This window comes from Salvelinus sp. IW2-2015, unplaced genomic scaffold (genome assembly GCF_002910315.2).
Source record: "Salvelinus sp. IW2-2015 unplaced genomic scaffold, ASM291031v2 Un_scaffold990, whole genome shotgun sequence".
Taxonomy (NCBI): Eukaryota; Metazoa; Chordata; class Actinopteri; order Salmoniformes; family Salmonidae; genus Salvelinus; species Salvelinus sp. IW2-2015.
Window position 1 is genome coordinate 212,561 of NW_019942675.1, and position 13,369 is coordinate 225,929.

A 13,369-nucleotide genomic window follows, 5' to 3' on the forward strand; every position below is an offset into this window, starting at 1 on the left:
TTCATGCATGTTAACATTAGAAGCCTACTCCCTAAGTTAATTTTACTCACTACTTTAGCACACTCTGCCAACCCGGATGTCTTAGCCGTGTCTGAATCCTGGCTTAGGAAAACCACCAAAAACCCTGAAATCTCCATTGTCAACTATAACATTTTCCGCCAAGATAGAACTGCCAAAGGGGGCGGTGTTGCAATCTACTGCAAAGATAGCCTGCAGAGTTCTGTATTAGTTTCCAAGTCTGTGCCCAAACAATTCGAGCTTCGACTTCTAAAAATTCACCTTTCCAGAAACAAGTCTCTCACTGTTGCCGCTTGCTATAGACCTCCCTCTGCCCCCAGCTGTGCCCTCGATACCATATGTGAATTGATTGCCCCCCATCTATCTTCTGAGCTCGTGCTACTAGGTGACCTAAACTGGGACATGCTTAACACCCCGGCCATCCTACAATCTAAGCTTGATGCCCTCAATCTCACACAAATTATCAATGAACCTACCAGGTACAACTCCAAATCTGTAAACACGGGCACCCTCATAGATGTCATCCTAACTAACTCGCCCTCCAAATACACCTCTGCTGTTTTCAATCAAGATCTCAGCGATCACTGCCTCATTGCCTGCATCCGTAATGGGTCTGCGATCAAACGACCACCCATCATCACTGTCAAACGCTCCCTAAAACACTTCTGCAAGCAGGCCTTTCTAATCGACCTGGAAAGGGGTATCCTGGAATGACATTGACCTCATCCCGTCAGAAGAGGATGCCTGGTTATTCTTTAAAAGTGCCTTCCTCACCATCTTAAATAAGCATAACCCATTCAAAAAAATAGAACTAGGAATAGATATAGTCCTTGGTTCACTCCAGACCTGTCTGCCCTTGACCAGCGCAAAAACATCCCGTGGCATTCTGCATTAGCATCGAATAGCCCCCGTGATATGCAACTTTTCAGGGAAGTTAGGAACAAATATACACAGGCAGTTAGGAAAGCCAAGGCTAGCTTTTTCAAACAGAAATTTGCATCCTGTAGTACAAACTCAAAAAGGTTCTGGGACACTGTAAAGTCCATGGTGAATAAGAGCACCTCCTCCCAGCTGCCCACTGCTCTGAGGCCAGTAAACACTGTCACCACCGACAAATCCACTATAATTGAGAATTTCAATAAGCATTTCTCCTACGCTGGCCATGCTTTCCACCTGGCTACCCCTACCCCGGTCAACTGCCCGGCACCCTCCACAGCAACCGCCAAAGCCCCCACCATTTCTCCTTCACCCAAATCCAGATAGCTGATGTTCTGAAAGAGCTGCAAAATCTGGACCCCTACAAATCAGCCGGCTAGACAATCTGGACCCTCTCATTAAAATTATCTGCCGAAATTGTTGCACCCCTATTACTAGCCTGTTCAACCTCTCTTCGTATCGCCTGAGATTCCCAAAGATTGGAAAGCTGCCGCGGTCATCCCCCTCTTCAAAGGGGTGACACTCTAGACCCAAACTGTACAGACCTATATCTATCCTACCCTGTCGTTCTAAGGTCTTCGAAAGCCAAGTTAACAAACAGATTACCAACCATTTCGAATCCCACCGACCTTCTCCGCTATGCAATCTGGTTTCAGAGCTGGTCATGGGTGCACCTCAGCCACGCTCAAGGTCCTAAACGACACCATAACCGCCATCGATAAGAGACATTACTGCGCAGCCGTATTCATTGACATGGCCAAGGCTTTCGACTCTGTCAACACCACATTCTTATTGGCAGACCGACAGACTTGGTTTCTCAAATGATTGCCTCGCCTGGTTTACCAACTACTTCTCTGATAGAGTTCAGTGTGTCAAATCGGAGGGCCTGTTGTGCGGACCTCTGGCAGTCTCTATGGGGGTGCCACAGGGTTCAATCCTCGGGCCGACTCGCTTCTCTGTATACATCAATGATGTTGCTCTTGCTGCTGGTGATTATCTGATACACCTCTACGCAGACGACACCATTCTGTATACTTCTGGCCCCTCTTTGGACACAGTGTTAACTAACCTCCAGATGAGCTTCAATGCCATACAACTCTCCTTCCGTGGCCTCCAACTGCTCTTAAACGCAAGTAAAACTAAATGCATGCTATTCAACCGATCACTGCCTGCACCTACCCGCCCGTCCAACATCACTACTCTGGACGGTTCCGACCTAGAATATGTGGACAACTATAAATACCTAGGTGTCTGGTTAGACTGTAAACTCTCCTTCCAGACTCACATCAAACATCTCCAATCCAAAGTTAAATCTAGAATTGGCTTCCTATTTCGCAACAAAGCATCCTTCACTCATGCTGCCAAACATACCTTCGTAAAACTGACCATCCTACTGATCCTCGACTTCGGTGATGTCATCTATAAAATAGCCTCCAACACTCTACTCAACAAACTGGATGCAGTGCCATCCGTTTTGTCACCATAGCCCCATACACTACCCATCATTGCGCCCTGTACGCTCTCGTTGGTTGGCCCTCGCTTCATACTCGTCCCCAAACCCACTGGCTACAGGTTATCTATAAGTCTCTGCTAGGTAAAGCCCCGCCTCATCTCAGCTCACTGGTCACCATAGCAGCACCCACTCTTAGCACACGCTCCAGCAGGTATATCTCACTGGTCACCCAAAAAAGCCAATTCCTCCTTTGGTCGTCTTTCCTTCCAGTTCTCTGCTGCCAATGACTGGAACGAACTGCAAAAATCTCTGAAGCTGGAAACACTTATCTCCCTCACGAGCTTTAAGCACCAGCTGTCAGAGCAGCTCACAGATTACTGCACCTGTACATAGCCCATCTATAATTTAGCCCAAACAACTACCTCTTCCACTACTGTATTTATTGATTTTGCTTCTTTGCACTCCATTATTTATATTTCTACTTTGCACATTCTTCCACTGCAAATCTACCATTCCAGTGTTTTACTTGCTATATTGTATTTACTTCGCCACCATGGCCTTTTTTGCCTTTACCTCCCTTATCTCACCTCATTTGCTCACATTGTATATAGACTTATTTTTCTACTGTATTATTGACTGTATGTTTGTTTTACTCCATGTGTAACTCTGTGTTGTTGTATGTGTCGAACTGCTTTGCTTTATCTTGGCCAGGTCGCCAGTTGCAAATGAGAACTTGTTCTCAACTAGCCTACCTGGTTAAATAAAGGTGAAGTAAAAAATAAAAAATACAACCTAGTAAGCAGGAAGCAGGAACAGACTTCAATACAACCTAGGAAGCAGGACAGACTTCTTTTTTTGTTCCTGTTTGGACGTTGTTTTTGGTGTTTTACAAACGGTAGGCTTACCACATAAATGGGGGCATCAACAAAATTCAATTTCAGGCAACACTGTAGACTACACCACAGTAAGCACGACCGCGCCCTTTTTTGTGCAGTTTCCGGACCGGCCTCAATTTCCACATCCACGGGACATTGGTTTTTGGTCTGGTAGGGACCCGCGCGCCCTCTCCCGCCCCTCCCCGGGAGCAGAGTGCACCGGCTCTCTTCCTGAGTAGCGCCCCCATTGAAGTAAGAAATATATATATCATATTTAAAACATGCATTTCAATTATCAGGATATCCACTTTTTTTTTAAATATATTATTTGAATACTGCAATCAATTCAAATGCCCATCCTAACACCCCACACACACACACACACACACCACACACACACACACACACACACACACACACACACACACAACACAGTAGCAACATTAGATGACTGACACATCAGCTCTGCTCTTTCAAGATGACTCTTTCCAGACGATATCCTAAAAGAGTGGCAAAAGAAAAGGCTTCCGTTACCGTCCAGCAGCTCGTAGATTAACACAAAGTTGTTCTTGATGTTCTCCTCGCTGATCTTGCCGAAGTAGGCCGTCATGACGTCGCACATCTTAAGATGAGATAAATCAGACCGCTTCTTTATCAATCCCCAAGGACGAAACATTCTATTGCGCCAGCCAATACATACAACACCAATAAATATCCGTTGTAAGACTCGACACCATGGCGGCGTTGACATTCTGCTTGGTGACCGCCGCCAGCCAGATGTTGGAGCGCTTGACGTGGAAGAAGCTGGTGCGGGCGATGTTGGTGACCGGCGAGCGCACCTGCTGCCGCGCGTGGATCACGTTCACGCGGAACGCATCCACCGCGTTGCGCCTGGATACACGAATACAAAAAAGGATAGGAGGGGGTCGTTAGGGACGTTCAAAAGCTAGATCGTGAGCAGCATGCACACACAGAAGAGGAACAGAGTGTTAGACACATTTAACTGTATTAGGCAAGTAAAGATATGAGATGATTGAACTGTCAAAGAGGGGGAGAGTGAAAAAGGACCATGAGATGCACGGGAGAAAAGAACCGGTAAAGGGGAATGTAGCCTACATCTGGAGAAAGAGAAACCAGGCTTTAATAGAGGGTTGTCACTGCAGCTGGCAGGCCCGGCAAGACACTTGCAGTCAGGAGATGATCAGTTGCCAAGCATCATCTTACCTATTCCAACGGTAGCCAATGGACAAGACGATGGACATGGAGAGAAATGGCACCAGCAAAAAAGGGTGGACAGATACAGAAAAGATGAGGAGGAGCAGAAGAGGGAAAGGAAATGGATAATGAAAATGGGCAGAGGGTTCGGGAGAGATACACGAAGGGCGGGTGCAAGCACACCAGTGTTTCCATTAGCCGGTGTTGGGTTCTGAGAATATAAAATATACTTATTCATGTCACTGAGGGAGAAAGGGTCATGTATAACGTTTTCATGATTTCAGGATATGTTATTGCTAGCCATCAGGGATCATATGGGAGAGATCCTCTGGGAGGAGAAGAGAAGGTCTGGTACCAGTCACCATGACAGCCATGAGTTGGGGAGGAGTGAGCCGTTTGGGCAGAGGTCAGATGAAGTGAGGAAGAACAGATATCACTATGGTTCTGTCTAGCAACAGAGATGCATTGGCTGTTCAGATGTGCAGGAGGAGACTCAGCATAGGAGAACGTGTTAAATATCAGTGCTTGTGTGAATATGTCTTTGTCTGTTCAGCTGTTCGGTCCTTTGGGATGAATAAACTTGGTTAAAGCTTTCATAATGTCCGTTGAGTTCTTACTCTGATATTTAGAACCGAACACCGGCAAAACAAAGAAAAGCTATGAAATAAAATTGTAGCAAGCATCCCGATTTCATGCTTAAGCACCATTCTCTCACTTCTTATGCGCTGCCTTACATGCATGCGCCTGCTGCGAGAGAGAGAGAGAGTGTGAAGCCTTGGCCTTTTTCATTGAGGTAAAACAAAAGACAGAGGGGGGGAAAAAAGAGTATGCCTATAGCCTAAGGGGAATGTAGTGTATTTATTTTCATATTCATAATTATATATTATATATTTATTTTATCATTATTATTGTAGGCCTATTTATTAATCTAAACCAGTTCTTTAAATATGTACTTGTTGTGTTTCATTCTGTTGAGACATTTTTGTTGGCTAAATTAAGTGAGATCTGTCTTTTTAATTGTTTGCTCCTTATTAAGTTATATGTAAGCCTGTTGTAAAATAAATAACATTAACCGATTGCTGTCAATTGTTGAGTACGGTTGGCACTAGCATTTGTTGGTAATCGCTGCACTACACTGAGTGTACAAAACATTAGGAACACCTGCTCTTCCCTTGAGAATGAAAAAGTGAATCCGGGTGAAAGCTGTATTGATGTCACCTGTTAAATCCACTTCAATCAGTGTAGATCAGTGGTCACCAACCGGTCGATCTCCAAAGCATTCCTAGTCGATGGCCAAACATTTCTGTTAAAAAAACCAACGATAAACCTCGCGTTACAATTTTAAATTAGTCTCATGCGGTTGGTGCACCTGATTCAGCTGTCCTGCGCGCCGGGTAGGCGACGTGTCCCCAATTTACAATGAATGAGTAGGAAAGTGTATTGATAGGCTTGCATCATTATTAGCAGCTTGTGTCTTTTTTATATTAAGGAATATTTCACTTTCTCTGGTCATAGTAGTAACAACATGAATTTGTGCATGACGCAGAAATAATGCGGTGAGACTCGAGTTGCCATCAGCTAGAAGACAGTGTCCCCTTTTGGTCAGTGTCAACGGAGGACTCAAAAAGTGATCGACTCAAAAAAGGTTGGTGACCACTGGTGTAGATGAAGGGGAGGAGACTTGTTCAAGGATTTTTAAGCCTTGAGACATGGATTGTGTGTGTGCCATTCAGAGGGTGAATGGGCAAGTAAATATTGAAGTGCCTTTGAACGGAGTATGGTAGTACAGTGGTTGCTCCTTTAAAAGTTGTGTCATACTGCAGCACACCTTGCAGGCTGCTGCAGCATTCTGTGGCACGTTATTTCATTCTCAGCCATTTCTTCTGTTACTGCAAGTTATTGCTAGTTTGACCACCAGAGGGCATATTTGAGAAGCATTTGATAGTCTTCCATATTGGCATTACCAGAGAATTGAAAACCTTTCTTGTAATAACATAGTATATGGGATTGATTTTAAGAAATTTGGCATAAAAAATGTGATTAATACTATGGTGTTTCTATTCCGAGAAAAACGAAAAACAAAACCCTTAGGGTTTCCATTAGGATGGAATGGGGGAAAAATGATACGGTGCAAGGTGACGGTCGGGAGTGGGCTCCAGCATAAGCGGATTGGAGGATTCTAAATTGTTTGCCTTCATTAGACAACTTTGCTCCAATATTTCTGTAAATCAGTTATATTTATTCCCACAATAACTAGTTATGGATACATAACTAAATCAACATCTGCATTTGAATGAGTATTTTTATAATTATTTTATTAACGAAAGCATAAAGATGCTGATAAAGAAATACAGTACTGTACAGTATATGCTTTTACATTTGGATAATAAAGCATTTAGAAGATATAAGCCACCTGCATTTGTTTATTAGGCTACTGTGCAGTCTGACAAGTAAACATAGCCTACAATACATACTGCAGTAAACATGGGCAAGTTACTAATTCCTTACATAAGGGAGAGCAGGCCATGTCTGTATTAAAGAATTCGGGCACGTGGGAGACCGGGGTTCAATTCCCTGACGGGGAGGAAGGAGTAGGCTGTCCTGGTAATTAAGAATTTGTTCTTAACTGATTCCATATGTTATTTCATAGCTGTGATGTCTTCACTATTATTCTACAATGTAGAAAATAGTAAAAATAAAGAAAAATCCTGGAATGAGTAGGTGTGTCCAAACTTTTGACTGGTACTTGCTTAATTAATTCAATTAATATTATGGTGTTTTTATTCCAAGAAAAAACAAAAAACCCTCTGGGTTTCCGTTAGGATGGAATGGAAAATATGTACAACGTGACGGTCGGCAGTACAGTACTGGGATATTTAGCTAAAGAATCCCTGTGTCGTGCGGTCAGGGCACGCGGGAGACCGGGGTTCAATTCCCCGACGGGGAGGAAGGAGTAGGCTGTCCTTGTAAATAGAAATTTGTTCTTAACTGACTTGCCTAGTTAAATTCAATCTGGAGTGCCTGCGCTCATAAATTCAGAGCGCTGTCAGATTGTCCGTTTGTAAATTCAGACCGTTTCGCTCTCGGAGCGCACACTGGACATTCGGGCCGAGGAGTAGGGTTGATTTGAGCGTTCTGGCCTTACCAACGGCAGTCAAGCACCCAAGATGACGTTGGCTGGCTTGCTAGCTAGTTCCAGACACAAATGAGACCACTCTGACCATTTTACTCGCCCTAGCAGAGCTGGTTAGGCAGTTTTTGTGTTAACCAGAGCGTTGGTGATTAACTGTGCTGCTGGAAACAATTGAATTCTGATTTTTTGCCGACGTTTACTGACACCGGCCATATTCAACGGGTGTCGAGCGCTCGTAAATGAATTATTCTGCGCTCTGGTACACCCAGACGAGGGTGCTCTGAAATTGGATTAGATAGCCAGAGCGAAAGCACCCGAAAGTCCATTGCGAACACACAACGACTATACCCTTTAGCTAAGCTAACAATGACGGGAATAATCAAGTCAATAAATGTTGGGTATTTAGATAGCCTATAGTTAATATACTGTCAAGTTTGATGTATAACTACTAACGTTAGGTAGATAGCTAACATACAGGTACATACTGCTGTAATGATATGCTATGTGGTTCGTAAGGACAGCGTAGCTAACAAATTGTCAGCCAACATAACGTGTAAGGTAACTTAATTGAAAAGTGATTACTTTATTCCATTGAGTAGCAAGCTACTGTGAGGATGCGCTCTATCGACTCTGCGGCTTGAGCATGCTTTTGGTGCACAGTCGATAGCGCGCAGGACATCGGGAAACCTGCTCCATGCTTGTTTTATTTGAACTCGTGCACAATTATCAGTTTATTATTTGGTTTATATTGCCCATTCATTGTCAGTTAGAGACACAGTAGTGCATTGGGACCCAAAAGAATAATCAGTGCTCAAACTCCTCTTGGTCGTTAGGGCAAATCTGGTCTGTGATAGGAGGGGGGGTTTTCACACCTAGCTCGGCTATTAGACTATTCTTTAGTAAAGGTTGAATAGTCTATTGTTCAGCTATTAGCCCCCCTCCCCAACTTGCAACAAACTGATGTTACTCCCATCTCGTTCCTCGCCCTCTTCCGCGTGTCATTCTCCACCTGAGTGGCTCGCTTGTGGGCATGCTGGCAGGATCTGGCAGCACCTTCGGTTGTGCGTCAAGAATTCTGCATAGCAAGTTTGTATGAAGGTCTGGTTATTCACAGGCAAATTGTTATTTTCTATGGAGGTACACTTGTGTCTTTTGTCGAGAGCAAAACTTTTCAATCAAAAATAATTGTTCTGAAAGCAACTTTTTTTTAACTTTTCAATCAAAAAGAACTGTTCTGAAAGCAAAAATGAGTCTTCAAAGTGAAAAAAATTGCAATCAAATATTTTGTAATAAAGCGCAACACTTTATGCATTTTATTCCCCAAAAATATCTTGAGATTTTTTTTTATTGAAAACAAAATTTCGCTATCAACCACCCTCCATTTTGGCAATTACCCACTGGTGTATGGTGGAGGTTTTGACTGAGTGTCAGTTTGGCTACAACCAATACTGTTCAGCCTTTCTTTCCGACACAAAGGAAGTCATAGCGGACACCTACAAAGGACTGTGTGATGATGGCATGTCAGATAAGCAGGACTGGGCGTTCTTCCGTCCAACTTCTACATAGCTAGTAGTTAGTCCCTACGATTCAGTGTCGGTTCATAACATTCTACTATTTTAAATAGATACATACATACCGTAGAATGATAAATCATGCAATTATTATTCTCAAGCTAACCAAAAACATTTAGCTACGAACCTGTTCTCAACATTTTCGGTTGAATTCATCTAACTTCCTTTCATGGCAACTCATAAGAAGGCCATGTCCTATTTGTTTTATAGTTGATATATAATCATATTTCATGATAGTGTAACGGTTAGCTTTTTTTAACATAAGGATGAAAGAACACAATATGTCTGTCAGGGAATGCTATTCTGATATGTCAGATGAAGAGTTAGACCAAAAAGTCAGGGCCATTAAGGCAAGGCTGCCCCATGCGGGCTTTAGAATGGTCAAAGGAAGTCTCCAAGCAATGGGCCATCGTGCACAATGGCGAAGAGTTAGGGAGTCTTTGCAGCGTGTAGATGGTGCAGGTATCATTGCCAGAATGATCCAGCTTCGTTGCATTGCTCAGCAAAAATACTCTGTTCCTGCACCTGTCTCTCATCCACATTGATACAAATCATAAATTGATAAAGGTACTACGATATAATGTCTCCATCAAATCTAATAAGTTATTTGAACTTTTTTATTCTTATTTATTTGTAGACAAATGTTTAATGATTTATGAAATTAGAGTTGTTCTTCATCAACTGGTAATACATAAATAATGAAACAGGTTAATAGGTTAAACATTTCACTTCTAATTCCAATTTTCTTTCAAGATACAACATTGTCATCTTTGGATTTTCAAGGAAGGTAAGTATATTATTTTGTATGTATATTGCATATTTCCCATCACCTAATGAACAACCACAATGACAAGCTCTGTGCTTATTGATGTATCCTGAAAATGACATCTGCTGCTTTAGATTGTGTTGGAGAATCTCCAGTCTTCTGGTGATTTTCCAGTATCTATACTGTTTTCTTTGAAGTAGAAAGTCAAATCAATATACACCTGGTATTGGATACGACTGAAAAAAAAAATTCCACAGAGATTCATACCTGAACCGCACCTTTATTTGCCAAGGAAGAGTACATGATTAGTGAATATATTCAATGTACAGGCTACAATGTGGGAATCTCATGTGTGGTAATAACTACAGTACATGTGTATATAGGACTTGCATCCTTGGCACAATAAAGTTATTATATTCTACTCTATCCATAGGCTTCATTAATGCCATTCAGACTTGAAGTTGATACAACTATGATAGCTGAGGTTCATAGATTGGTATGAATATTAATTCAGAACCTAACGTTTTAGGGTCCATACACAGATCGGCTACATACTGTAGCTAGCTACATATCCATAGGCATACAGTTATTTTTATCCTTCACTACACAATAAGCAAGTAAATAGTTAGCTAGCTACAGTTGAAGTCGGAAGTTTACATACACTTAGGTTGGAGTCATTAAAACTTGTTTTTCAACTACTCCACAAACTTCTTGTTAGCAAACTATAGGTTTGGCAAGTCGGTTAAGACATCTACGTTGTGCATGACACAAGTAATTTTTCCAACAATTGTTTAAAGACAGATAATTTCACTTATATTTCACTGGATCACAATTCCAGTGCGTCAGAAATTTACATACACGAAGTTGACTGTGCCTTTAAACAGCTTGGACAATTCCAGAAAATTATGTCATAGCTTTAGAAGCTTCTGATAGGCTAATTGACATAATTTGAGTCAATTGGAGGTGTACCTGTGGATGTATTTCAAGGCCTACCTTCAAACTCAGTGCCTCTGCTTGAAATCATGGGAAAATCAAAAGAAATCAGCCAAGACCTCAGAAAAAAATTGTAGACCTCCACAAGTCTGGTTCATCCTTGGGAGCAATTTCCAAACGCCTGAAGGTACCACGTTCATCTATAAAACAATAGTACGCAAGTATAAACTCCATGGGACCACGCAGTCGCCATACCGCTCAGGAAGGAGACGCGTTCTGTCTCCTAGAGATGAATGTACTTTGGTGTGAAAAGTGAAAATCAAACCTGGAACAACAGCAAAGGACCTTGTGAAGATGCTGGAGGAAACAGGTACAAAAGTATCTATATCCACAGTAAAACGAGTCCGATATCGACATAACCTGAAAGGCCGCTCAGCAAGGAAGAAGCCGCTGCTACAAAACCACCATTAAAAAATCCAGACTACAGTTTGCAACTGCACATGGGGACAAAGATCGTACTTTTTTGAGAAACCAAAATAGAACTGTTTGGCCATAGTGACCATCGTTATGTTTGGATGAAAAAGGGGGATGCTTGCAAGCCGAAGAACACCACCCCAACAATGGCAGCATCATGTTGTGGGGATGCTTTGCTGCAGGAGGGACTGGTGCACTTCACAAAATAGATGGCATCATGAGAAAGAAAAATGATGTGGATATATTGAAGCAACATCTCAAGACATCAGTCAGGAAGTTAAAGCTTGGTCGTAAATGGGTCTTCCAAATGGACAATAACCCCAAGCATACTTCCAAAGTTGTGGCAAAATGGCTTAAGGACAACAAAGTCAAGGTACTGGAGGGGCCATCACAAAGCCCTGACCTCAATCCTATAGACAATGTTTGGGCAGAACTGAAAAAGTGTGAGCGAGCAAGGAGGCCTACAAACCTGACTCAGTTACACCAGCTCTGTCAAGAGGAAAGGGCCAAAATTCACCCAACTTATTGTGGGAAGCTTGTGGAAGGCTACCTGAAACATTTGACCCAAGTTAAACAATTTAAAGGCAATGCTACCAAATACTAATTGAGTGTATGTAAACTTCTGACCCACTGGGAATGCGATGAAATAAATAAAGTCTGAAACAAATCATTCTCTCTACTATTATTCTGACATTTTACATTCTTAAAATAAAGTGGCGATCCTAACTGACCTAAGACAGGGAATAGTTACTAGGATTAAACGTCAGGAACTGTGAAAAACTGAGTTTAAATGTATTTGGCTAAGGTGTATGTAAACTTCTGACTTCAACTGTATGTTACTTTAGCTGCATCATCAGCTGGCTAATGTTAGCTAGTCAGCTAACTTGCTAAATAGCGATTTTTGTAAATTAACTTTATGACAAAAAAATATGCACAAACGTTTGTCTCTACATTAAGTAACATAATCATATTTTTGCTTGACTTGTTATGACGTTATAATTACTTACATTTGCTTCCACCGTAATGTTTTGTCAGCCATCTTTGCTGAAGAAAGTCACCAGCGACGGGTGGCATAACGTCAAATTCGTCATTGGAACCACTCGATATGATTGGTCATATGAAAACCTTGTGACCCAAATGCATAATGAGTGCTCTAACTCCCACTTGCGGTGGTCTGGAGCAATGAAGCCGTGACGATGGATACCTCTAAGTCCCGCGGTGTAAGCTCGCAACCTTTAAAGGAGGAACCACTGTAGGTGCCAGGCGCACCGGTTTGAGTGTGTCAAGAACTGCAACGCTGCTAGGTTTTTCTACGCTCAACAGTTTCCCGTGTGTATCAAGAATGGTCCACCACTCAAAGGACATCCAGCCAACTTGACACAACTGTGGAAAGCATTGGAGTCAACATGGGCCAGCATCCCTGTGGAATGATTTCAACACCTTGTAGGGTCCATGCCCTGAAGCTGTCCTGAGGGCAAAAGCGGGTGGAACGCAATATTAGGAAGGTGTTCCTAATGTTTTGTACTCAGTGTATAACCTGTTTTAAACCATTCTGTTGAGACATTTTTTTTGTTGCCAAATTAAGTTCCATATGTAATGTTGTGTTTGCTGCAATATAATAGTCTGCTTGTATTGTCCCTATAAACAATGGACTTGACTTACTTTTGATATTACCCTAATAAAGTTTGAAACTTTTGTGACGGATTTGTGTGGTGTGGCTATAATTAGGCTATAGCCCTACTGCCGGACCTACGATATGAAGGCAGTGCGCCCCGGCGCTCCAACTGACTCTGACAGTTGAACTTGAGGTGAGGAAGACCCTTTCAGGCCTACCAGAGGTACTCCTAGAATCTAACAATATAATGCTTATCTTTAAAAATATATATTTGAATAGAAAATGAACGAATTAGCCTCCGTCTGTACGCCTATATCTGTAAAGCAGACGCAGTAGCCTATCTGACAAGGATAAAGAAATGCCTGTCGGTGTCGTAGCAT

General features: G+C 42.2%; 1 protein-coding gene across 1 annotated transcript in view; it reads right to left on the bottom strand.

Annotated features, from left to right (window-relative positions):
- The window catches only part of LOC112069338 (AP-2 complex subunit mu), a 48,798-nt gene that overhangs the window by 16,160 nt on the left and 19,269 nt on the right, over positions 1-13,369 (bottom strand). The window contains exons 3-4 of the mRNA XM_024136650.1: positions 4,017-4,173; positions 3,817-3,928 (exon numbers count right to left, since the gene is read on the bottom strand). Of these exons, the coding sequence (XP_023992418.1) occupies positions 3,817-3,928; positions 4,017-4,173 (269 nt within the window). The remainder of the gene's footprint in view (positions 1-3,816; positions 3,929-4,016; positions 4,174-13,369) is intronic.